The sequence below is a fragment of the Mixophyes fleayi genome, chromosome 1 (assembly GCF_038048845.1).
Source record: "Mixophyes fleayi isolate aMixFle1 chromosome 1, aMixFle1.hap1, whole genome shotgun sequence".
Lineage (NCBI taxonomy): Eukaryota > Metazoa > Chordata > Amphibia > Anura > Limnodynastidae > Mixophyes > Mixophyes fleayi.
Window position 1 is genome coordinate 138573304 of NC_134402.1, and position 26079 is coordinate 138599382.

A 26079-nucleotide genomic window follows, 5' to 3' on the forward strand; every position below is an offset into this window, starting at 1 on the left:
AATCAAAGAATAAGACCAAGCTTAATGTAGTTCTAGCCAGGTCCGCTATGCATCAGTTACCTACAATGTTGCTGTCTATTTTTGATTCCACTTACACATGTAACCAGAGTTTCTCTGTCATTGGACACATTAATAAATACAAGTGCAACAGGTTGATGGATGGAAACATCTGTGCAAAATTGTGTGCCTGCTCCAGCCTTTCACCTAACTTTTAAAAACTTGTGGAAAATCTAATCGCCCAGAAGTCACATTCAATTGTCAGGTTTGTTTTAGCTTGTAACACAAGTAAAATGCCTACTGATATGTTATAACAGACTGGTGTCTCTTTCTTCGGTTAAATGTATTGTTTTAACTTATTACTGAGGTTACAGGTAATGTGCGGCCCTTTTACAGGTTATATTGTATAAGATCACCGATCACTGCTGTAAACACCGACATTGATTATTCCCAATTAGCATGTGTTCAGCCTGCAATAAATGCATGTTGTTTTTCAGAGCTAATGTATCATCATCACCTTTGGTTCATTGGTATTGAATTATAATAAATATTGGTGAGTAACACATCAGAACCACGTTGCTAGAGTATGGCACAAATCAATGCACAGAATATCACGCTGCGTTTTCCCTAAATTGATGTGAAGGTACCCCTCTTCCTGATTTATAGGGGAGAGAGGTTCAGGAGTAGGTAACATAAATTTACAATTAAGAAACCTGGTTCTACATTGCTGACTTTGTACTGGGCTTCCGGACAAATACTCAGTGGTGACATAAATTAGGACACGTTTACTTTTTTCTTTACCTTTTATAGATATTGCTTTCTTACATCAAAAAAGTCAATGGCCCCAAGACGTAAAAGACAGATTGAGAAATATTTGACTTTACATGAAAGCTTCAGCAAAATGCCAACAAGAGATTATAAAATGATAATTGTGCATGCCTGCCGCCCAGTGATGCTGGAAACTCTTTAATCTTGTGGGAGTTTAGCTTTTAATTTTAAGAATGCCTGGGTGGCTTTGATTACTAATATTAAAATAAGAGGCTTATTTGCCTTTGTGCGTCTTTGCTAGTAGAAGAGGAGAATTACTGACCTTATGCTTTGCCATGTTTCCTTGCAGTGTATGACGTTTAAGTGATGTAAAATATCAGAACGGGGGGGGGAGGTTTATGAAAGGTACTAAGGCACTTCATAAATAATTAGGAAAGTGGTCTGAACTGGCCTTTCCCTTAAAAGGCTTTGTACAAGAAACAAATGTAGAAAATGTAGATGTTCCTTATCCACTTCAGACTTTCTAGTAGATATTGTGTCATAGGAGTAATAGTTTGTTATAATGTAAAATAAGATAGCAGTGAGATAATTGAATGCATGCACTTGTAATGAAATACATTAATGAAACAGCATAATGAAAGAGGATTGAGGATTATGTGAATTGAGGCAGGAACTGTGTCACTATAGGGAAAAACACCTATAAATTGAACATATAATCTCGTGTTTCCAATGTCATCCTACCTTAACAGTGTGGAAGTAGGAATACTCTAGAGGGTAAATTTCCTAAACTGCGGTTTAGAAAAAAAGAGATTTTTGCCTATATCAGATTCTAGCTGTCAATTTGTAGAATGTACTAAATAAATGATAACTAGAATCTGATTGGTTGCTATAGGCAACATCTCCACTTTTTCAAAACCGCAGGTCAGTAATTATACCCCATAGATGTTTTTTCATGACTTTCAACACTGTGTGAAGAAGCTATAAAAAGAGTATTATGGTTTAATGTATTTTTCAAAATAAAAGCAAAAGGTATTTATAAATCTTAAAAGAACATAGATAAAATAAAAACACATTTAATTGAATGAATAAATCTAGGCTGTGTTTCATGGATTGTGGGAAAGTCTTTTATGTATAAAGTTGGTTGCTTTTTCTTCCTCATTTAGGGGGAGTTTTCCATCTATCCAGTGACTATTTCAGAAGTAAATAGGAAGTGAGAGAAATCCGGGAATCCATGGTAATCACACACTAATATAGAGTAAGATGTAGTGACTTATACTTACATTTTTTGGGGGTCCTGTACTGCCGTGCAAGTCGACTTATGTAGAGTCATCTCCCCTTTTCTGTGGTGCCAGTGGTTCTATGTGTCTGTGTGGCGTTCACCTGCTTCTTTCACTCTGCCCAGTCACTATAGGAACAGAGCTCTAGTAAGAAAGTCTCTACGGATCAAAGTAATGTGAAGTGTGTAGATCTCTGCTCATTTCATCTATGTGTTGTGCAGACTTCCTCTGGAAATTGTCACAAATAATTATTTATAACATTTCTTTTGAATTGTGTGCGTGTGTGTATATATATATATATATCACATGATTCGAGAAGAACTCTGCTGCGATGTGTCTCCGTGGACTGTTCCGGAGACACATCATGGCACCTCTCACAGAATTGAATTCACCCCTTAGAAGGATAAATGGTAATAAACCTAGAAGCATGTAATCATACTTTTCTGACATTGTACTATTTGCTTAATCTCTTAAAGTGGGCAGTATAAAGCATTCATTCTAAGGCTGGGTACACACTATAAAAACTTTCGACCAGTTTGTTATCACTACTGATTTTACCAAACGACTGACGTTCCAATCAGTCTACCAATACATGCGTACACACTAAACACAATTTACCTTCTGTGCTCTTCATCTGGTCCTGTAGTCGTTTAGAGAATAACATCACAGTATTCATTCATTCCGGTCACATTGATTGACCACCTTGTTATAGCTACACACATGTCATTACAAATTTTGTTAGCTTCAGTGACTCAGAACGAACAGATGAATTATTCTATATGCAGCACTCTATACATTTAGTCACCAGGACATGCTCATTGCTGGCATCGGCTGAAAAGATCATGAATCTGTAAATTCTATGGACATCGTGAGTGCATACACACTGCAGGATAGGAAGGGGGTTGTAACGAGATTATTAGTTTTACCTGCCAGCCATCGGTGCTTTGGAACGACTATTGGTCACCGTGCAAGTGTACACTATATTGTGATATCTGGCCGAACAGTCAGTTTACGAGTGTTTGGCCCGATAATTGGCTGAAAAACCTGTAGTGTGTACGCAGCCTGAGATTTACATGTCAAAAGTATTCTAGTCTACTGCCTCAGTGATCCTGGCCCAGAGCTGTAAGGGTTAACTTACCACTTCACCAAGTCAGCAATCATGAGCGTGTATGAGTGCAAGTCCAGTGGAAGGAAAGCCTGGATTTTGGTGTTCAGTTCCACTTGTTAAAAAAAGAAAAAGGAAAAAAAAACCTTAGACTTTAAAAACATGCTCTATTGAAATAATAAAGCATACTTTTATGATTTTCATCTGTTATCGCCATCAATAGGTACTTGTTAAATAGTCTTCCCCATGCAGTGGCCCCTATATCCTTTGATCACAGTCTGCAGTGAAATTAAGTCCTTACCCATTTAAGCTTGTGCTCCTCTACAGGTATTAGAGGTTAATGTTGTTAAGTCTGTAACACAGCTTGAGCCACAAGAGCCATATCAGATAACCATAACAAGGACATGGCTGAATATTATCTGAGCAAATGTTATCTAGTAAATTAGACTTTCTGTAACCTCGGCTGCAGGAGTCATAGGAGTGTGTGCAAGGAAATGACTTATACTACTCAGTATTTCATTGCTATTAAGTAAAATAGTCATTATTGGCCTGATTCATCTAGACACATATCTGCACTTTTATAGCATATCCTCTGCTAAATCAATCTGCGCATGCCAAGAAACAGCCCATACACCAGTGATAGCAGCAAAGTGCAATTCATCTTACAATGCAAACACATCTTAGAATGCAAACCACACTTACTACAGCCTACTATTTTGGGGAGGGCTGAGGGTGGGGAATGGGCGGGTACACGTAGTTAATGTACAGTAAGGGCGTTCCTGTGCAGCCACGTCCAATCGAGTACACTGAGCAAAATACGGGGGTGGGGTCTCCCCAATTTCACTACAACCAACACTAGGCTTAGCCCGGCGGTTCTCAAAGTGTGCGCCGTGGCTCCCAGGGGTGCCACGGCGCTGTCACTGGGGTGCCGCGAGCCAGCCATAGAAAAAACCAAAGAGCACATAAACTTACCAAACAGCGCGGCGCCAGGACCCAGCAGACTCCTCTCTCCCGCAGCTGTCACTGAATATCGACGTCAGTGACAGCTGCGGGAGAGAAGAGTCTGCTTGGTCCCGGCGCCGTGCCGATTGGTAAGTTTATGTGCTCTTTGGTTTTTTCTATGGCTGGCTTGTGGCAGAGGAGTGAGAGGGAGTGTGACAGCGGGCAGACAGAGGGGCAGGAGTGTGACAGCGGGGCAGACAGAGGGGCAGGAGTGTGACAGCGGGCAGACAGAGGGGAAGGAGTGTGACAGCGGGCAGACAGAGGGGCAGGAGTGTGACAGCGGGCAGACAGAGGGGCAGGAGTGTGACAGCGGGCAGACAGAGGGGCCAGAGTGTGACAGCGGGCAGACAGAGGGGCAGGAGTGTGACAGCGGGGCAGACAGAGGGGCAGGAGTGTGACAGCGGGCAGACAGAGGGGCAGGAGTGTGACAACGGGCAGACAGAGGGGAAGGAGTGTGACAGCGGACAGACAGAGGGGCAGGAGTGTGACAGCGGGCAGACAGAGGGGCAGGAGTGTGACAGCGGGCAGACAGAGGGGCAGGAGTGTGACAGCGGGGCAGACAGAGGGGCAGGAGTGTGACAGCGGGCAGACAGAGGGGCAGGAGTGTGACAGCGGGCAGACAGAGGGGCAGGAGTGTGACAGCGGAGCAGACAGAGGGGCAGGAGTGTGACAGGGGCAGGAGTGTGACAGTGGGAAGACAGAGGGGCAGGAGTATGACAGCGGGCAGACAGAGGGGCAGGAGTGTGACAGCGGGGCAGAGGAGGGGGACATCCTGAGAGGGGCAGTGGAGGGGGACACATCGTGAGAGTGGCAGTGGAGGGGGACACAGCGTGACAGGGGCAGAGGAGGAGGACAGCATGAGTGGGGCAGTGGAGGGGGACACAGCGTGAGAGGGGCGGTGGAGGGGGACACAGCGTGAGAGGGGCGGTGGAGGGGGACACAGCGTGAGAGGGGCAGTGGAGGGGGACACAGCGTGAGAGGGGCAGTGGAGGGAGACACAGCGTGAGGGGGACACAGCGTGACAGAGGGCAGAGGACGGGGACAGCGTGGCAGAGGGGGGGACAGCGTGACAGAGGGCAGAGTGGGGGACAGCGTGACAGAGGGCAGAGGAGGGGGACAGCGTGACAGTGCAGATGAGGGGGGGACATCGTGAGAGAGGGCAGAGGAGGGGGGACATCGTGAGAGGGGGCAGTGTGAGAGAGGGCAGTGTGTCTGGATGCAGAGGGGGCAGTGTGTCTGGATGCAGAGGGGGCAGTGTGTCTGGATGCAGAGGGGGCAGAGTGTCTGGATGCAGAGGGGGCATTTTTGCATACAACTAAATGAGTATTTCTGTCCTGACCTAAATACTTATTACATTTTTTTGACCCAACTACTTCTAAAACAGGACTGCTCAATAATGATTTTGGAGGGGTGCCTTGAAAAAATTTGGAGACTCTAAGGGTGCCGCGAACTGCAAAAGTTTGGGAACCACTGGCTTAGCCAATAATGGAAAGAGCAGACAAGATTAAATTTAATACCATCTACTTTTTGTGGTGAGCCATAACATTATGGATGACAGCTGCATTTCAGCCGTAAGGCAATAATTTGTTAATCTGGTTAGTATCTAGTATGTCGGAATATAAATAAAAGCAGTTTCCCATTTTAATGCAGTGTTTTATTTAATAATGGGTTCAAAGATTATGATGTCACTGTCTGGGAATATCAAACCATTGTGTTTTCCACTAGGTGAGCGGGCCTTAGGTGATTCCCCCATCTTGGAGTAGATAGCTTGTAACTGCTAACCTGTATTCTAATGCTGTATCTTAGCTATTTGTCCTCTGTGAGCTGCATAATGTCAGGTTGTCTTTAGGAAGCAACTCACTGATCCATTTGGAAGATTAGACTATTTTGAGGACTAGAGAATATAAGCGACATAGGGCCGGATTCAGAGTGAAACGCAAATATATATGTGTAACCTGTGATTTAAAAAATTGAGTAGTATGCACAAGTACACCATATTCAGAGTTTAAGAGCGCCCAGGTCTAAAAGAGTAGCAGATGCATCCACTTAACAACAGACACAACCCTCAGACACTTACGTCCAACTTGCGAACTTGTACAAAAAAGCTTTTTCATTTTATGTCCTGCACTAAATTAATATGAAGCATCACGTAACCTAGCTAATTCAGCAGGAATAACTTCCCTGCATGGGTAAAAAATAAAATAAGCAAGCAATTTTTATCATTGCTACAACACGCTCGGCAAATCACAATCTATAACTCTGTGACTACCAAAGGCTCAATAAGCGTCTGCAAATCATTTCTAAACCACCAATTACATGTGGTTTGTTAGTTCGGGTGTTTGTCATCTTCAGCTACTTACACCTGCCTCTAACCACACGCAAATAAAAACATTTAAGACTCCTAGTGCCCGTGACAGAAGATATCTGCACCTGCAAGTATTGGCGCAGCTAGACCAGGAGGCACGGAGTCTAACATGCCGCCGGTTTTCACCGGGGACCCCCGCAAGGAAGTTTGGACTTTGCGGCGAATGACGTGCAGGTCGCGGCCCTCCCAGGTAGCTACTTGCGAGATGATGGAGATAATTGTGGTCGTACAGGCAGGAGTCAGAACCAAACGGGCAGACGAGGTACCAAATCAGGAGGCAAAGAATAGTCAGCAGGCCGAGGTCAAATCCGGAGGATACTTGTGCAGGACAATAGGAGGATCCAAGAAGCGAAGTCAGGGAAAGCCGGGTCAGTAACGAAATCAGATAGAGTATCTATATATAATATAGTATGCTGGAGACTAATATACTAGTTGCTCTGGCACTCTAGTGGTGTCAGAGCAGGCCTTATAAAGGAAGTGTTAAGCACTCATTGGTGGGCAGTGGCTCGGCGGTCAGACGCGATGACCGCCGCCCGGAAGTCCTATTGCGTGTACCGTTGCTATGGCGATGGGCGCTCATGCGCACCCGGCCGCCGGAGAAGCGTCCCTGTTGCCTAGCAACGGGGCGCTGCGTCATAATCAGGCGTCCGTCCCCGCTTAGCGAGGAGGCACGGGGATGGCGTCTGATAACGCCCTTTCTGTACATTGTCTACATTATAACACCCCTTCCCTCCCCCATCACGCCCCTTCTGGCACCAGGAATCAGATTTGCCAAATAGTCACAGATCGGAATAGTCGCAGTTACATACATTTACTTTCTGAGCAAGTGCAGTGCAAAAAAATTAAAGCAAACATACTCTACACAAACAGAAATACGACGCACTCTAATTCAGGCCCATAATATTTAGTTTCTCATTGTTATCTGTGTATTTTTAAACTGTATTATTGAATTATTGATTATGAATTAATGATGCACTTGAAAAGTAGAGGCGGTAAACCACCCTGTTTTGTTCTGCTTAATTATTGTCCAGTTATGTAAAACATGTGTCTTAGGCTCTGGTTGTAAATTTGAACATGATCAATGTGTAATTGTGAGGAATGTAACACTTTTATGAGAAACCATAATTCCCCATTCTGCAAATATCCTCCTTTTGGGAAAGGGGAATCTGGAATCGTTTTAGCTAAATGAGAAGAATCTTTGTGCATGTTTGGAAAACAAGGAAGCTCTTTATGTAACATTTCATCCTAGTTTATGATTTTCATGGTCTCCTGTAGGTGAAATGATTTTGTCAATGCATCTGACCACAGCTGTCCAGCACAACAGACACATTTTAATGATGAGTTATGGGCTTTGTGTGTGTTCTTTTATATTGCCCAGCAAAGGGTTCTTTCTCTATATAAAGCAGATCTGTCACTATGGTGTCTATTTATTAATTTATTATTGTGTTATGGAAGATTTCCTATCTCTGCCTATTGCAGAGCTAAAATATCTTCTGTTGGGAAATGTAATAATAAAAGGTTACCAGGACATAAGCGCTGCCACTGCACCCATCCTTCAGTCTCTTCCTACACTGTTTTGTAGCTACTGTTTCATGCAAAAGCCTATGCGTCACCTTGCGAGCAAAGACTGTTGCATGGTGCAAAGACCAAAGGAAGCAATTTCTACCTGCTTTGAGGCTGGCAGGAGAGACGTCTGACCATTCTCTATAACAGTAATAATGGTATAGTGTTACGAAACGGTGGATATAGAGCACCACCTGATCTTCAGGACAAACAAAAAATTATGTAACCTTCCACAATGGCATAGCAATAAGGGCACATTTCAAACTCCTTACAATAGTAGTACCAGTAGAATATTGTATGTATGCAGGAATAATAATGTTTGTTTTGGGAGGAAGAGGGGGTTATACAAAAAGAGAATAGCCCTAGAGTCATAATGTGCGGTAAGCTTCTCCATAATAGAATCTAAAGCCAACAGCTTTACCCAGCACATAATTCGTTGCTAAAGTGATCCCATAACTACCTGGCAAAGTTAAGCTCCAGGGCACATTAATTAACACTGCATATAAAACATCTCCCTGACGGGTTACATGACAATTCTGTAGCCAAGTGGTATTATAATAATTGTTTTAAATTTTCCATGTTGGTTCAAACTGTAAGATTATTGAGTATTTAGCAAGTTTTAAAAAGCCAATTATCTTGTCACAAAAGTAACACTCAGAGATTCTGCCACATCTCACTGTCAATCACTCCGTGTGTTTTAGTTCTGAATTTCTTAGCACTTTGTTGGTAGCCTCTATGTAGTCATACAGTCTATACTAGGTCTGCCTGAAGGTGGCTGTGAGGGTTCAGCACCCTTCGTTTTTGCAGCACTCAGTACCCACCCAAAAGTAGGTTTAGGAAATGGGTGCATCCAATACATAGTAACATAGTTGATGAGGTTGATAAAAAGACACCAGTCCATCAAGTTCAAACTATTTTGGTTTTCTTATATTCAAGGCCGGATTAAGACATTATAGGCCCCTGGGCTAGGGGTACTGTGAGGCCCCCATTTGTCAAGCAACTTATGCCCAATCTGATATTGGGGGGCCCCCCAGTAATATCGGATTTGGCATGTCTACCCCCTCACAGCCTAACCCTAATTTTTCCACCGCATCTTAAACCTAACCTCCACCTACCGCATCACAACCTAACTCTAACCTATTCCTACCTCCTTTTAGTCTAACCCTATGCTTTTACCTACTCACAGCTCGCCTATGGAACCACTAAACTGCACCCCAACTTCAAATGAATCTGCAGCCTAATCCTAACCTAGTCTAATCTAAGTGTGACTTGTGGTTCTAAGGTCTGTGGAAGAGAATATATTCATAAAGCTCACTTGTTTTTCTGGATAACATGTTAAGTGCAATATATACAGATATATATATATACATACGTGTGCTTCTCCATAGACCTGGAATAAAACAGCGTCTGCTGCACTGCGGTTCTCCTGCTTACTATGTCAGAGTCAGTCTCCTGTCTTCCCTGAGATTGTAAGTCGCTTTTCCCCTCACTTTTCTCTCTTTCTGGTGGCTGTTACTTCTCCAAATGGCTGTCACACCAGTCTATTTACTCTTTACCATCAGTGTTCCAAAAATGTCTCAGCTGTTTAACCTGCCCCTAACGTAATCTATCCAATATGACCAAGCTTCTATGCTTGTGCTATTTTATACATGCTATTTCACTATATATAAACTGACCATAAAATATCTGCAAATATTTAAATAAATCTAGGGAACATCAACACACACTCTCACTGTCACACACTTTTTTGATTAGCTACTAACTACTTACCTGTGGTGGCGCCGCTCAGCTCCGTGATGCAGGAGTCATCCGTCTGGGCTGAAGTGAAGTGAGTCACGCGAGAGCCTCTGCAGCGCCCTCTGTGACAAACAGCCTCCTTATTTGCTGCCAGGACAGCGTCCACTGCCGGGTCCGCCCCTTCAGGACCAACGAAGTACGAGAGATTCCCCTACCACCCACCACCATCCCCGCACCACAGGGAAACAAATTAAAAAAAAATGTACTGAAGGTAAAAAACACAGTGTACGGGTGGCCAATCCGCCACTAGCCCCTGACCCGATGAAGAAAAAGTCGGCGTTTTTTATTTATTTTTTTTTTAAAAAAAAAGAGAGCCATTTTAAAATCTTTAGGGCCTGCCAGGAGCTCGAGGCCACTGGGCTGTAGCCCAGAAAGCCCCCGGGTTAATCCGGCCCTGCTTATATTTGAAATTGTTCCAGATGAAGCAACCACCAATCTGTTTCAATCTGGAAAATTCCCTCCTGACCCATTGTTGCACTCCTATTTCTCCCTGGATCCATTACTGTCCTTCATTTCATTAATGGTCGTAACCCTGGATATTCTTTTCCGGTAAAAATTTGTCTAAACCTTTCTTAAATATACTGATTGAATCTGCCTGGCAGTGAATTTCATATCATGACTGCCCTTACTGTAAAGAACCCCTACCTTTGTTGGTTGTGAAACTTCCTCTCCTCTAACTTTAGGGGGTGATCACATGTTCTGTGTACAGTCCTTGGAGTAAAAAGTTCCTGTGAAAGTTCTCTGTATTGACCCTTAATGTATTTGTATATAGTAATCATATCCCCTCTTAGACGCCTCTTTCCTAAAGATAACATGCCTAAACTGGCTAACCTTTTTTCATATCTTAATGACTCCATACCCTTTATCAATGTTGACGCTCTTCTCTGAATCCTTTCTAGCACCAAAATTTCTTTTTTTTTTATAGAGTAGTGGTTCACAACTCCATAACTATAGTGTTACTATAAAAGCTTCCTCCTCTATTTTTAAGGGATACATTAGCTATAATATATATTTATGGTGTGAACTGTACTGTTGTCAAAGCATTTTTAATATGTTGAGACTTTATTTATTTAATATTGCAATTTATTTCATTAGAACAAATGCATAGCTATATGTTTATGAGTTTTGCATTTATCCCCTCAATTGTATGTTGTTGTTTTCTCAAGAAATAAATCTCCAAGATGTGTCAAGAAAGATACTTCATTGCATTGTTCACGATATATTTAAAAATCCTGTTTTGGTGATAGCTACCATCAGCTTGTACAACATTTGAAAACTATGTCACAACTCTACTAATAATTATTACGATGTCTATAGCGATAGCTTGTTGCTTAGTGAAAGAGCAAATAAAGCCACTAAAGTAGTAAGATTATCTAGTTTTCCAGAAATGATTGGAATGAAAGCGTAGCATACCAGTGTTAACAAACTTGTACTTTTAGATAAGCTATACCAAAAGTTAATTTTCTATCCTCTTTGTGCCTCTGGACTCAAAAAGCTGCCTTTCAGAGATTCTTTACATAGGACTGGGTGACACAAAGTGCAGCTTTGCATCTCTGTGTGTGGCCTGCCTGTTCCTCCACACCTCCCATTGTAGAGGTCTGGTGATATCTTGACCTAGAGGATGTGCTCACAATCTGATAGTGTTTCAGAAATGTAAAGGTTCATAGGCATTACTCAAAGTATTTACAGAACATGATAAAAACAATTAGTTTGCAAGAATAGATTATACACATTGGAGCTATATGTGCAACAATTTTGTTTTATTACTGTGTAAAGTCGTCTAATGTGGAAACCTTTTAAATAGCACAAGTTTCTATAAGGAAATACATTAACCGGAAGTACAGTACATTGCTGTTTAAGGGACATCCATGTATGTATATGTCACAAACACCTACTGTCACTATGAAAACAGGCTATAACAGACAGCAATGCTCAGTTACCTATCCTTTTACACTGTGCCTCTGATTTATGTCTCAGAACTGACTGCAAGTTTTATCTGCTTTGGGTTGATCTATGGTATTTGCTTCAATACAGTGTATGCCAGCAATAATAATAATAATATGTAACCACCAATAACCTCATATTGCATAAAAAACAAGCACAGGTATAATGCAATTATAGAAGCTGTCAGTTTGTATGTTGTATTTTTTTATAAGTTTTGTATAAACCAGGCCTGGCCAAATTGTGGCTCTCCAGGTATTGTGAAATTACAAGTCCCCGCATGCTCTGCCAGCAGATAGCCAGCTGATAGCTGGCAGGGCATGCTGGGATTTGTAGTTGAGGAGCCGCAGGTTGGCCAGGCCTGGTCTAAACAGTGGCTTTAAACAGTGGTCACCCATTTTGGCATTTTTCTCATTTATTATTATTATTATTATTATTATTATTATCATTTATTTGTTGGGCACCACAGGGTTTTCGCAGCGCCTTACATAATACGAACAGTAGACCATACAGGGTAAAACATCACAGAACAATAAACACTAAGTACCAATGCTTCGGAAACTACGGGCAGACATATGGAGTAAAGACGGAGCAGAAGAGTCGGTATGAAGACAGGAGGGGAGAGGGGCCCTGCTCATACGAGCTTACATCCTAAGGGAGGGTGGACAAAACAGGCACGAAGGGAGGCAGTGATGCAAGGGAGAAAAAGGGACCAGGGGAGAGGAGGGAGAACAAGCAGAGTTGATGAGGGGTTAAGTGGATGGTTGGTAGGCTTTCAGGAACAGGTGAGTTTTGAGTGCCCGTTTGAAGGAGCACAGATTGGGAGCGAGACGGATGGAGCGAGGGAGGTCATTCCAGTGCAGGGGGGCAGCTCGGGAGAAGTCTTGGACTCGGGAGTGGGAAGAGGTAATGAGAGTGGAGGAGAGGCGACGGTCGTTTGCCGAGCGCAGGGAGCGAACGGGAGTATGAATGGTAAGGAGGTTAGAGATGTAGGGAGCAGTAGACTGGGAGAGAGCTTTGTAAGTGGTAGTAAGGAGTTTAAAGAGGATTCTGTTAAGGGAAAGGGAGCCAGTGTAAGGCCTGGTAGAGAGGGGAGGCAGAGGAGGAGCGACGTGAGAGAAAGATAAGTCTGGCAGCTGCATTGAGTATAGATCGGAGCGGGGCGAGATGGGAGAGAGGGAGGCCAGTGAGGAGGAGGTTGCAGTAGTCCAGGCGGGAGATGATGAGTGCATGGATGATGGTTTTGGTGGCGTCTTGTGAGAGGAAGGGTCGGATGCGGGCGATGTTGCACAGTTGGAAGCGACAGGCTTGAGCAAGGGATTGGACGTGGGGGCAAAAGAGAGAGAGGAGTCAAGGGTGACACCCAGGCAACGGAGTTGGGTGACAGATGAGATGGTAGTGTTGTTAACAACGATTGAGAGGTTGTGGTGTGAGGGGAGTCTGGAAGATGGAAAGACTATGAGTTCCGTTTTGGAGATGTTAATTTTGAGAAAGCGTGAGGACATCCAGGAGATGGCAGAGAGGCAGTCAGATACACGAGAGAGGAGGGTGGACGAGAGATCAGGAGAGGATTTAATTTGCTTACATCAATGACTCCAAAGATGGATTTATACTGGAATTCTTACCACTGTTCAACATAATATACGCAGTAAGTCCAAATAATAAATTACTTGTAAATAAAAAAACAGATAGTATTTTTTTTAAAAAAATAACCCCCTTGTTTTAATACTTGTTAGAAGCACTTTGTAGAGTTTGAGGTCTGGGCTTTGAATGGGCTACGCCATCATCATCATCATCGTTTATTTGTAAGGCGATACAAAACTGACAGTCAGAGTTGCAAATCATACAAATACAAATGTCACATAAAAAGAGAATAAGTACAGATGAGGTTGGTGAAGGAGGTGCAGATGGTGAGACCAAGGGGTATACTTATCAAGCTACGAGTTTCCAGCGGGTTTCAAAAGTGGAGATATTGGATATAGCAACCAATCAGATTCTAGTTATCATTTGTTTAGTACATTCTACAAAATGATAGCTAGAATCTGATTGGTTGCTATAGACAACATCTCCACTTTTCAAACCCGTCAGAAACTCGCAGCTTGATAAATTTACCCCAAAGGACAGAGAGGGCCCTGCTCTCCTGAGCTTAGAGTTAAGGACATTGTTGTTTTCATTTTGTAATGAAGCCACTCCAATATGGCAATTGCTGTAGACTTTGGGACATTGTCCTGCTGAATATAAATCTTCTCCCAAATCCTAGATCTATTACAGACCATAGCAGGTTTTCCTCTAAGGTCTGTCTATATATATCTTGCTCCATGCATTTTGCTGTCTATTCTCTATTCATGTTTTCCAGTCCCTGAAGCAGAGCAGCATTCTCATGTGCCTACACTATTGTTCCATGAACCGTTTCCTCCCATAAGTGTCATGGACGGCTTAAAGATTTGCCATACGCCTCTCTAAATCGTTGTATAACCTTCCCTTGATTGGTACTTTTCAGTGACCTTTTATCAGACTTTCCGTCAATGTTATTTGATCTTTATGATAAAGCTTTTGTTTGGAAATGCACTAACCAACTGTGGGACCTCTAAAACAGGTGTATTTAATTTGAAATAAATCAAAACACTTTAATTGTACACAGGTAGACTACAATCAGGTAGGTTTGTGCCCTCAGGGTTTATTTAGTTGTATCTTAACACTTATGTAGTCAATTATTTTTTGTTTTATATTAATAATTATTAAAAACAAATTTTGGCTACTACAGTGTATTTACCGTATTTATTTTTTTTAAACTCTTTATTTAAAGAGGAAACAACAGGAAAAATACAGTCAACATATTTGACATAAAAGTATTAATATTCAAAGTGTCTCCTCTGTAATTTTATACATTTATATCGGTGGGGAATGGGGACGAGGGGAGGGGGAAGGAGGGATGGGAGGTAGAAAGGCACAAGTTCTGTTAACAACATCGCTAATAAGTAAATAAGTAAACAAGCCAACCTGGAACATTGCTGGAAAGAGCTAGGCCACACTATTACATTAGCTACCAAAAAGAAAAATAGCATACAAACGTTACTCACCAGCAGCACGCCGTAACCAGCCTAGGGGATCCGGAGGCGGCCCAAGAGCTATATTTCATCTGCGGGTGGGAGAGCCGTACTGGACAGACAGCTGCGACTTTCTAGTAGAAACCACGGGGCCCACACCCTATCGAAATTATATGATTTATCATGAAGGTAACACGTTATTCTCTCCATGCTTGCAAAATGCCCTATGTAGGACCGTAACTCCTGCATAGAGGGAGCCCTAGAGTCTTTTCAATGTTTTGCTATTAGGGATTTAGCAGCTGCCAGGAAATGGGAGATAAGCTTGTTAGAAGGCACGCTCTCATCAGGTATAGGGCGAGAGAGAAGGCATGACCAGGGATCCTTATCTATCTGTTGTTCTGAGACAGAGTTTATGAGTGTAAGAACCATGTTTCAAAAAGGAACTATGCGGGGGCAGGTCCACCATATATGTAGCACCGTACCTCTCTGGCCACATTCCCGCCAGCAGCTCGGAGTGGCCGTAGGAAACATTCGAGACAGCTTATCAGGAGTATAGTACCACCTATAGTACACTTTGTAGGCTGTTTCCTTAATTAGTGTAGAGATCGAGCTCTTGGCAATCCCCTCCCTGATCTCCTCCCAGCATAAGTCATCTGGAGGAGGTCCCAGGTCATTCTCCCATTCCTGCTCATGTCGGCCTGGAGTATCGAAAGTATAGTCTATGAGCCAATTATAGATCCGGGAGATCATCCCTTTGGTGAGAGGGGAATGTAGACACAAGGGCCCGGAGAACCTCCTGGGGAGACATCGACATGGCAAAGTGTCGGACCTGGAAGTACTCAAAAAAAAGTCGGTTCAAATCTGTGATTAAGTTCCGACATAGAAGCCCAATTTTGATTGACCACCAGGTCCGAAACCACCCTTATTCCCGCCTTCATCCAATGTTTAAATTGCTGTGTTGAATTGCCAGGAGGGAAGTGTGGATTGCCCCAGAGAGGAGTCAGAGGTGAGATAGGAGAGGACAATTTATATTTGACCCGGCATGAGTCCCAAAGGGACAAACAGAATTTAAGAGATTGGAGAGAGGAGGCCGCTGGTGGTCTATCCACATTGGCCAGGCCCCAGAGTGATGCCATAGAGGGGACCCCAACATAGTGGGTCTCCAGATCCACCCATGCTATGGACTGGTAAGGGGCATAGGTTACCGCCACCTGGGTCAGATGGGATGCCAAATAATACAATTTAATGTCTGGAAAGCCTCTGCCTCCCCGAGCTTTTTGAGCACTGCTATCGAGATTCTAGGAGGATTGGCACGCCATATAAACTTTAGGAAGGAGGAATGCAAATCTCTAAACACAGAGTCGGGAACCCTCACCGGAAGAGTCTGAAAAATATATAGAAGTTTAGGGACCAAGTTCATCTTAATAGCGATAATCCACCCCATCCATGATATGATATAGCTCTTCCAAGTCCTGTTTAATTTTAGACAGAAGACTACAGTGTATTTTGTGTTTGATCAGTGGTAAGAATTTCCAAATCAATCCATTTTGAATCATTGATGTAAGAAAATAAAATGTGAAGAATGTCTAAGTGGTTAAACCCTTTTAACCACTGTATATTCAAGCTAAAATGTGTTTATTGTGATGAAATAAAGTTGGTAAAATACAAGCAAAAAAGCAGAAATGTAACTTAAAATGACTGGGACCCACTACAGAATTTTGGAAGGTTCTCCAGCTCCCAAAGTTCCACCATATGGTCCCCACCGAGATCTTCTTTGTCCCAAAGCAATCCCCAATACATGGTTCCTGTCAGACCTAGGAGCCGGAACTGTATATATATATTTGATGCCTTCAGTGTGTCACAAGCTTGATGAGAATGGAGGCTACCTGTCAGTATTAGCGCAACTGTACAGGGAGGCGCAGATTCTAACGACTCTTCACCACGGACCCCCGCAAGGGAGTATGGACTTGGCCGCAAGGGATGCGCAGGTCACAATTCTCCAAGATAGGGGTGAACAGTGGATCGTCAGATAGGCTGAGGTCAAAACCAGAGAGGTAACGCGGTACCGAATTCTGAGACCTGAAAGCTGAGTTAATGCCAGAGGAGGTATGTAGTGCCCAGCAGGATCCAAAGGAAGGTCAAACAATGCCAAATCAAGCCAGAAACACAGGGATACAGGTACCAGGCTCACACCTCTACTCCTGCGTTCCTAATACTCTGGCACCCTAATAGCTGGAACCTGACGATCGGTGCTCCTGTCAGTCAGTGACATCACTGACTGCTGAAACTAACAAGGAGAACATCCCTGCTGCTAAGCAATGGCGACAAAGCTGGTGCACATTCGCACAGGATGGGGAAGCCGGCCGAAGGCTATCGCGTTATCGTTGCTAAGTAACGGTACGTCAGTGGCCTGGAAGTAGTCGGGCAGCCGTCCCTAGCAGCAGCGAAACTGAGAGGACGGTGCCTGACTCAGTAGCTTCCAAACTGAACTATGCACATGTGTGCTTTCGCAGTATCACTATGACTGTAGGCTCTCACAGCAGTCACAGGGTTAGATAAGGCTCTAGATAGATGCACCTTTGAAAACACTGCAGAGAACATAGTTCAAGTGATGCAATTTTAAAAGCTGTTTATGTCTTTTTATCAGTATGTATTTTTTTTATAATGTAAATAAATATTTTTACTTAATTTTGCTAAAGGCCATATTCATAGAAAATATTGGTCTAGAGTAAGGATCCTCGAAACATTAATACATTTTATTTCTGCATGACATTTGCTAATGAGTGGATTTCTAATTTTTCATGGACATTGGATATAGCAGAAGCTTGGAACCCATAATTATTTCATGTGATTTTCTCACTGCAAATATTCTAAATAAACACTTTTATAGTTCTGTTGTTTAAATATGTGTATATAGCAATAGAATGAAAATAAGATACTTGTGTGAAGGAGCCCTAAGGGGGCAATCCTTATTGTTCACGGCATACCGGCTCTCCAAATCTGGATTTCTGTTGAGGTTGAGATGCTATTGATGATATTTTCTAGCTTTTTTTAAGATCCATTACCGCTCCAAAGTACTATTTTTTGTTGTAATACAACCAACTTAACATGTTGTCCAGATGTGGATACTGAACTTTACTTGGTAACAGTATTGTTTTCCTCTTTTGTTTAAGGGAAGAGAGCCCATCAAATTAAGTGAGCTGAAGTCGGAAGTATCTCCTCGTATCTCTGCAGAGGATCTGATTGACTTGTGTGAACTAACTGTGCCTCCTCATGCAAAGGCATCCACCAAAAAGACCAAGTCCAGTAAGCCCAAGCTACTTGTGGTGGACATTCGTAACAGCGAGGAGTATCCTTTTATGCACAACAATTTGTGATGGTACCATGATCTTTTGCAGGTATAGTTATATTCCTGTCATGCTGGAAACAATAGCAACATTAATATATTGTTTGATTTATTGAGCCCATGCAAAAGAAAAGTTGGCCTGTTTTCATGTACATTTTCTATACATTTCCATTTTCTCTGCGTGATGACCTCACTGGAGACCATGTAGGTTTTAAATACATATAGCTTGAATAATCACAAGCAAGCTATATTTATTGACTGCATGATAACAATAGAAAGCAGCTGTATAAAATGACCAAGAAGATACATAAGGGGTATAGGCTGACCAACCGGCGTCCCACTCATTGCACTCATAAAGAAAAACTCAGAGACAAATCTTTGGCAAAATATATTCCGGTCACAGCTTTATTAAACATTCTTGTATTCGGCAGACAAGCAGCGTGCAAGACTACTAACATTTACCACATTTTCTAGTTCCATTTAGAAAAAAATAGGGTGTGTTCTGCCTACCCTATAGGCACCCCAACAATGTCCTCCGGAGACCAGCCCTTAGCGTAGTTCACCCTCCAATTTCTGAAAACCTGGCACGCTGCCCATATTGGCCCAACCATTGAAGCTGGAATCAGGAGTGCAGCCGTCTACCCAGGGTGATACTACCCGGCCCTGCTGGCTCCCCCCTTTTTAAGCCTTGCTCACCGCTTTCCCACCCTTCCAACTGTGACAAAGTGGCTTGAACAATAAATTATCTCCACCAAGCATACAATAAAAACAGCAACTGTCAACATTTAAAAAACAATTATGCTTATAGGCTGCAACATAAATAGATATAGTCTTTCTTTTTTTTTTACTTTTTATTTATTTTTATTAATTTATTTTCTTTTTTTATTATTATTATTTTATTAATATATGTATGTGTATATATACTGTATGGGTTGGGTGGGAGACTGAAAACCATTCTAATTAATTTTCTCCCCCTTCTCCTTTTAATCCCCTCGCTCTGTCCCACCTCCTGTAGCTGCCACCACCTTTCCCTGAGTGGCTACCTGCACCACTCAGGTGTGAAATGCAGGATGGACTTTCCTGTGCGTTCCCCCCTTATCTTATGCTGCTCACGTAGGCCATCTGGCATCCATCCCCCCTTATCCCTCTTCGGCGCCATTGCTGCGCCTGTGATTCCTTATAGACCTACACTGTATTTGGGCTAAAGTTTTCAAAATAGTGCTTTTAAATGTAGAAATCTGCTGTTTTCTTATACTGGATGTATCCTGTTAAATATACCATAGTTTTGTACAGTAAGGGCCTGATTCCTTAAGGAAAGTAAAGCAAAAAAATGAGTAAGTTTGCACCTTGGCAAAACCGTGTTGCATTGGAGGGGAGGTAAATTTAAAATGTGATGGCACATTTATAGTTTGGGTAGGGCATGTCCAAGATCAACTTTAACTTCAGTGTACAAATAAGCTATCAAGTATATGTGTGCTACATGAAAAAACAGCCAGTATTTAACTTATGTGCAAAATAACAACTAGTTTTCACCCCTTACATTATAACATGGTTTTGTCCAGTGAGAAAACTTTTGTTTTTGCCTTACATTCCTTAATAAATCAGGCCCTAAATGTTCATAACTAAAAAGGAGGTTAATTAAAGAATTTCTCAGTACGAAATGACTAGATTCTCTACCATCCAGTCACTTTGGTATATGGAGTATATTGTGAAGTCTTAGGCATCACATCATTTTACTAAATTTTACTTGAAATTATAGCCCATAATATGAGATCATGAAATATAAAGCATTGCTATATAGGATATGTAGATAAAAGTAGATTCTTTTGATAAAATCCAGTGGTTGCAACACTAAAATAAAAACAAGAACTGTAGAATTGTAGGTTTAGTGTAGGATCCTTTCTTTAGTATATTTTAAGCATGGTGAAAATAGACCCCATACCTATACTAATTATAACATCTGTGAATAGATAGTGAGGGGCTCTGAACCAAATTATAATAACCCTTTAATATTCTGATGCACGATGATAGAATAAGGTGTTTCATGGCAGTGATGGACCAGGCCATATTGTTTTACTTGCACATTGAAAGTGGAAAAATATTTTGCCCTTCCCCTGTGTCCAATAGAACACTCACATTTGGTCTATAAGATACAAGGTCCTCGTTGTTACTAAATATTTTTTGTATAATTCCCTGAATTTGTAGATATTAAAAAACAACCCCCACATGGATTCTAGCAAATGGCATAATACAAAATACCCCAAATCCCAGCGACGCTCCATAACTGTAGTGGTAAAAATTACTTGTTTGCAGTTGCCTTTCTCGACTCAGTGTAATTACAAAGTGAACCCTTATGGGAAAGTGTTTTTTTTTTGTGTTCATATTACTCATCAATATGGTATATTGACCAGCAGGAAATTGTCCTCCTAGAAGAGAGTTGGTGTAATCAGGTGCATCACATCCTCCTTAGATGGCATTATAACAAGTTAATTTTTTAGTTAGATCCCTAAAAACCTCTAAAATGTATTCTGTGCTTTTATTGCTTGAGAAATCCTTTAACCAGTTCCAAATAACTAATCAGAGCATGATTTAATGTGGACGTGAACAAGCTTATTGTTAAGTGGTTAGAATACATACATTGAGGACAAAGACATGTCTGTTTAAGCAAGGCTTGCTGTCTTGCAATTAAAAAAGCAATCCCTTCATTATTATGGCTGGAAGACGTACAGAAATTCACTTTAAATTAAAAGAGAATGTAATCACAAAGGCTGTAGTTATTTCATTTGTGTTTATGTGTAGAATAAATTAATAAAAATATGAGACTGCATTGCTGCTGGATGATGACCATTAAATGACTGATTCACACTGCCCAATATTACCTCATCACAGGCCAATGGGGAAGACCGCTGGAGCCTTAGAGTCATGGTCTTTTTGACCCTTAAGTTACGTTGAATGTATGCTTCAACCCCCTAAAATACACAGTCTGTGGAAGAAATACATATACTCTGCAAGTAATTGTATCTTGTGTTTTTGTATTCTGACATGCATGTGTCCCACAGCACACAAACTCCCAACTCCAAGGGGTATATTTACTAAACTGCGGGTTTGGAAAAGTTGATTGTTTTTTTTATAAAGTCTTAACTAGCTATATGTACTTTTACATGCATGTAATGGATCCATGACCAGTAACAGGATCATATAAACCATAGTTTATGTAGATTAGCTGTGTGCTCATGATTTTCAACTTCCAGTGTGCTAAAAGAGTCTGACAAAGTGCAGGCTGGTTGGGTGGAACGTGGGTATAGTGGGATGGATTAACATTGTGGTCTTATTCAAAAGTTAAGAATAAAAGGCAGCATTCCATTCATTTTATGGCCAGCCTAGGGACAATGTCATATGGAATTCTTAGTTATGTCCCTTTATTTGTAACTGGCCAAATACCAGCACAGCCTCTTAATCAGCTATAGGAGATTTTTGTAACACTGCACAGATATCCTGCAAGAATTCAGAATTAGTCTCCAATGTCTTCTAACCAAGCTCCAGGTGGCACATGTTCAGAGTTTGTGCCAGTGACCAAGAGCGTCTAGCTTCACCACTGGGGCAGCCACAAGGGTTTTATGATCTGCCCTTATGGGGTAACTAGATCAGCTTCTCTGCTGTATACTGACTGTTTCCATGGCCTGAAAAGGACACTTACAGTTGATCATATTGGTCCACTGATCCTGGAATAAAAATGTTGACTCTGTGAGGAATCTCAATGATCTTTTTTTCTCCTTTGTGTCCATGGCCGCCTTCAAAAATTTTGAGGCCCCTCACAACCTGGCAAACAGTTCCACCTTGCTGCTTAGTATCTCTCTGTGCCTAGATGGTTTCATGCAAGAGCAACAATGCCCTGTTCTCAGAACTGTAGATAGCTGCTACCACTAACCATGGTTACAGGATATAAATTTATTTTGAGAATGAAATCCAGCATTGAGAATAAAAGACACTTTGGTGTCACTTATAGAATTAGACCCCAGTGTCATGACTGATATATTATTGCAGTAACAACATTTGATGGCTAGTAGTTAAAGTTACACCTCAATCCTGTGGCTATTGTAAAATGCAGACGTACAGTTTAGGCTATCCAATAAATTTACTGACAATCAGTAATACAGACATCATATTTTTACATATAGAAAAACAATAGATGACTGTAAAAATTACTTACTACTGACACATTTGTGCCATAATCAGAAGTACCACATGAATGATTTGAGGACTGACAGCCCCCTCAGTTACTATTATTGACACATTTTTTTACTTTGGGAGGATTATTGTTATAATCCCTTTCTGAATTCTGGTAGCTTTTATATAGAGACCGCCTTCTGTGGCATTATGGCTACCCATTCTGCCACACATTGTAAAGAGAAGAACCAGCAGTAGCTGTCATTTACAGTAGACTGGTTAATAGTGTCAGGAAGTAAACCGGTATAAAGTACACTTTGACAGTGAATCCACTGTATAAGCTCATTTTTTTCCAATATTAACAATAATGAGCACAGTAAGCTATCTGCTAGATAATAATAAATGTCTCTAAAAAGCCTACCAGTGTAGAATTTAAGAGTTCCAGGCCTCTGTCTCACTTGGTGGACCCCAGTGCCCCCACACACACATGCACACCCACGCCCCCTTGCACTGGTCTTCATATACCCTTCTGATGGTGGCCCTGTCTGCACCTATATCAAACACTAGTTAAAAGCCCTTCATAATTACAGAAAAAAAATAAGAGTAAGATTATGTTGGTAACTGTTAAATTCCACACATCATTTATCCCATGATAAGCTCCCAGTTATGTGCATTAATATTTGTTTCATCAAAGTTACCAACATCAAGAATGGCGCGGCATCTTGTTCACTAACTTTGTTGATGTTGATGTGATATTACCTCTTTCCTATTTGCTCTTCAATTGTTTTCTATATGACGGGAAATTTTCTGAGGAGCTATAATTGCATGGCAGTGAAAATCACGTTTGCGTTGTCTTTGGTCGTTAGGCATAGTTTGTTGTCTGGTTTCATCCTGCTCCTCTCTTCGTCTTTTTGCTACACATGTTGTGCAGTTACTCCCACAGCAGACATTTGCCTTTTAGGTGGCATCGCAGTTACACTTTGTTGCTTAAATTAAGTAGTATGTTCCTATTAATTTAACACTAAGTGCAAATAAAACAAATGGAGGGAAAATCGAGTCAGTTTGGAATAGCAAAGGTCGTTGTAAATGGTAACTGCCACACCAAAAACCTAAATAAACCAAACCAAAAGAGCCCAAGAGGAAAATTTAGTCAGGAGGAATAGTCAAGTACACAAAAGACCAATTTGTTTGTGTGTCTTGTATTTATAAAGGGGAGGAGCAGCATAAATATATATATATATATATATATATATATATATATATATATATATACAAGTTAACCCGTGCATGATACTTATGCATTCTAGTCAAATCAAGCTACTTAAGGTGTTAAAAAGGTTCTTGTCATGCATTTGAGCCTAGCCCAGGCCTCCTCAGGGGAAGAGCGTTACTTCCCGACGCAAGCGCCCTTTTTTAACGTGGTTTTGTCCACATGTCACCACCTCATCATTTTTCTCCATCACCTCATCCTTCATCTTTATCGCCACATCTATCCAGATGTCTATCCAGACTAGAGATGGGCGGGTCCGGTTCTCCGAGAACCGAACCCACCTGAACTTTGGGTATCCGAGTACCGAGCTGAGCAGCTCGGTACTCTCCCGCCCGTTCCGAATCCAAATCGAGGCCGAACGTCATCGTGACGTCGTCGGATCTCGGGGCTCGGTTCTCGCGATACTTCAACTTTATAAATACACGCCTCCACAGCAATCCATCGCCATTTGACAGAGGGAGAGAGCAGGGTGTAGTCATAGGCTGATTAGAGCAGGGACAGAGAATACAATATTGTTCTTGCAATTGCTCTAACCAAAATCGCTAGTGCAGAGAGGAGGATAGAGGTTTATTATTTTTTCTTAATATTTGGCACTCCCGAGCGCTTATTGTGCATAAATATTTCTGGCTGTCAAAAGTCATATCTGTCAGCAGTATCTACCAAATAATTTTTTAGCACTCCTCAGTGCTTTTGTGGTGTCCTCCCTAATTGTGCATTAATATTTCTGGCTGTCAAAAGTCATATCTGTCAGCAGTATCTACTAAATAATTTTTAGCACTCCTCAGTGCTTTTGGGGTGTCCTCCCTAATTGTGCATTAATATTTCTGGCTGTCAAAAGTCATATCTGTCAGTAGTATCTACTAAATAATTTTTAGCACTCCTCAGTGCTTTTGGGGTGTCCTCCCTAATTGTGCATTAATATTTCTGGCTGTCAAAAGTCATATCTGTCAGCAGTATCTACTAAATAATTTTTAGCACTCCTTTGTGCTTTTGGGGTGTCCTCCCTAATTGTGCATTAATATTTCTGGCTGTCAAAAGTCATATCTGTCAGTAGTATCTACTAAATAATTTTTAGCACTCCTCAGTGCTTTTGGGGTGTCCTCCCTAATTGTGCATTAATATTTCTGGCTGTCAAAAGTCATATCTGTCAGCAGTATCTACTAAATAATTTTTAGCACTCCTCAGTGCTTTTGGGGTGTCCTCCCTAATTGTGCATTAATATTTCTGGCTGTCAAAAGTCATATCTGTCAGCAGTATCTACTAAATAATTTTTAGCACTCCTTTGTGCTTTTGGGGTGTCCTCCCTAATTGTGCATTAATATTTCTGGCTGTCAAAAGTCATATCTGTCAGTAGTATCTACTAAATAATTTTTAGCACTCCTCAGTGCTTTTGGGGTGTCCTCCCTAATTGTGCATTAATATTTCTGGCTGTCAAAAGTCATATCTGTCAGCAGTATCTACTAAATAGTTTTTAGCACTCCTCAGTGCTTTTGGGGTGTCCTCCCTAATTGTGCATTAATATTTCTGGCTGTCAAAAGTCATATCTGTCAGCAGTATCTACTAAATAATTTTTAGCACTCCTCAGTGCTTTTGGGGTGTCCTCCCTAATTGTGCATTAATATTTCTGGCTGTCAAAAGTCATATCTGTCAGCAGTATCTACTAAATAATTTTTAGCACTCCTCAGTGCTTTTGGGGTGTCCTCCCTAATTGTGCATTAATATTTCTGGCTGTCAAAAGTCATATCTGTCAGCAGTATCTACTAAATAATTTTTAGCACTCCTCAGTGCTTTTGGGGTGTCCTCCCTTATTGTGCATTAATATTTCTGGCTGTCAAAAGTCATATCTGTCAGCAGTATCTACCAAATAATTTTTAGCACTCCCCAGTGGTTTGCGCTCAGAATGGATTCAAAGCAGTCCACATATGATCTGAATGAGCAACCAGGTTCTGTCACCAGTCCTGATGTTAGTGTTCCCAGTACGTCATCTGGCCAAGGCGATGTCAAACAACAGAGTGTTTTCAAATTAGTGCAAAAAACAAAAACCAAAAAAAAATTTACTGTATTGAAGCGAAAAAGAAGTGTAACTGAGCAAAAGTTAAGTGACGATAAAAAAAAAATTGCAAGCATGCCATTCTACACACGCAGTGGCAAAGAGAGAATGAGGCCTTCACCTTTGGCTATTAGTGGCAGATCCCAAAAAGTTACCCAGCCTACAATTGGTGCACAACTACTGTTACGCGTCAAAGCCGAGCTGCAAGATAACAGTGAGGCATTACAGGAGAATATTTGCTCTGATTCACACATGACAACAATCACTGTGGAGAGTCCATCCAACAGTGGGATGTCTAATCGTGAGCATTCTGCTGATGTGTGCCTTAATAGCCCGAGTGTAGCCGGTGATACCCAAATTGAGGATGCCACTTTGGAATTAGAA

General features: G+C 41.6%; 1 protein-coding gene and 1 long non-coding RNA gene across 4 annotated transcripts in view; one reads left to right on the top strand and one right to left on the bottom strand.

The window, feature by feature from the left end:
- Positions 1 to 3482, bottom strand: part of LOC142143116 (uncharacterized) — a 49131-nt gene extending 45649 nt beyond the window's left edge. The window contains exons 1-2 of the long non-coding RNA XR_012689494.1: positions 3449 to 3482; positions 3181 to 3262 (exon numbers count right to left, since the gene is read on the bottom strand). This is a non-coding gene — a long non-coding RNA (uncharacterized LOC142143116). The remainder of the gene's footprint in view (positions 1 to 3180; positions 3263 to 3448) is intronic.
- TBCK (TBC1 domain containing kinase) overlaps positions 1 to 26079 on the top strand; it is a 214011-nt gene that overhangs the window by 153469 nt on the left and 34463 nt on the right. For 2 of the 3 annotated variants that reach the window (XM_075200804.1, XM_075200810.1), the window contains exon 24: positions 18036 to 18211. In XM_075200804.1, the coding sequence (XP_075056905.1) occupies positions 18036 to 18211 (176 nt within the window). Of the gene's footprint in view, positions 1 to 1928; positions 2000 to 18035; positions 18212 to 26079 lie in introns of those variants that run through there. The other variant, XM_075200818.1, reaches the window with a different exon arrangement.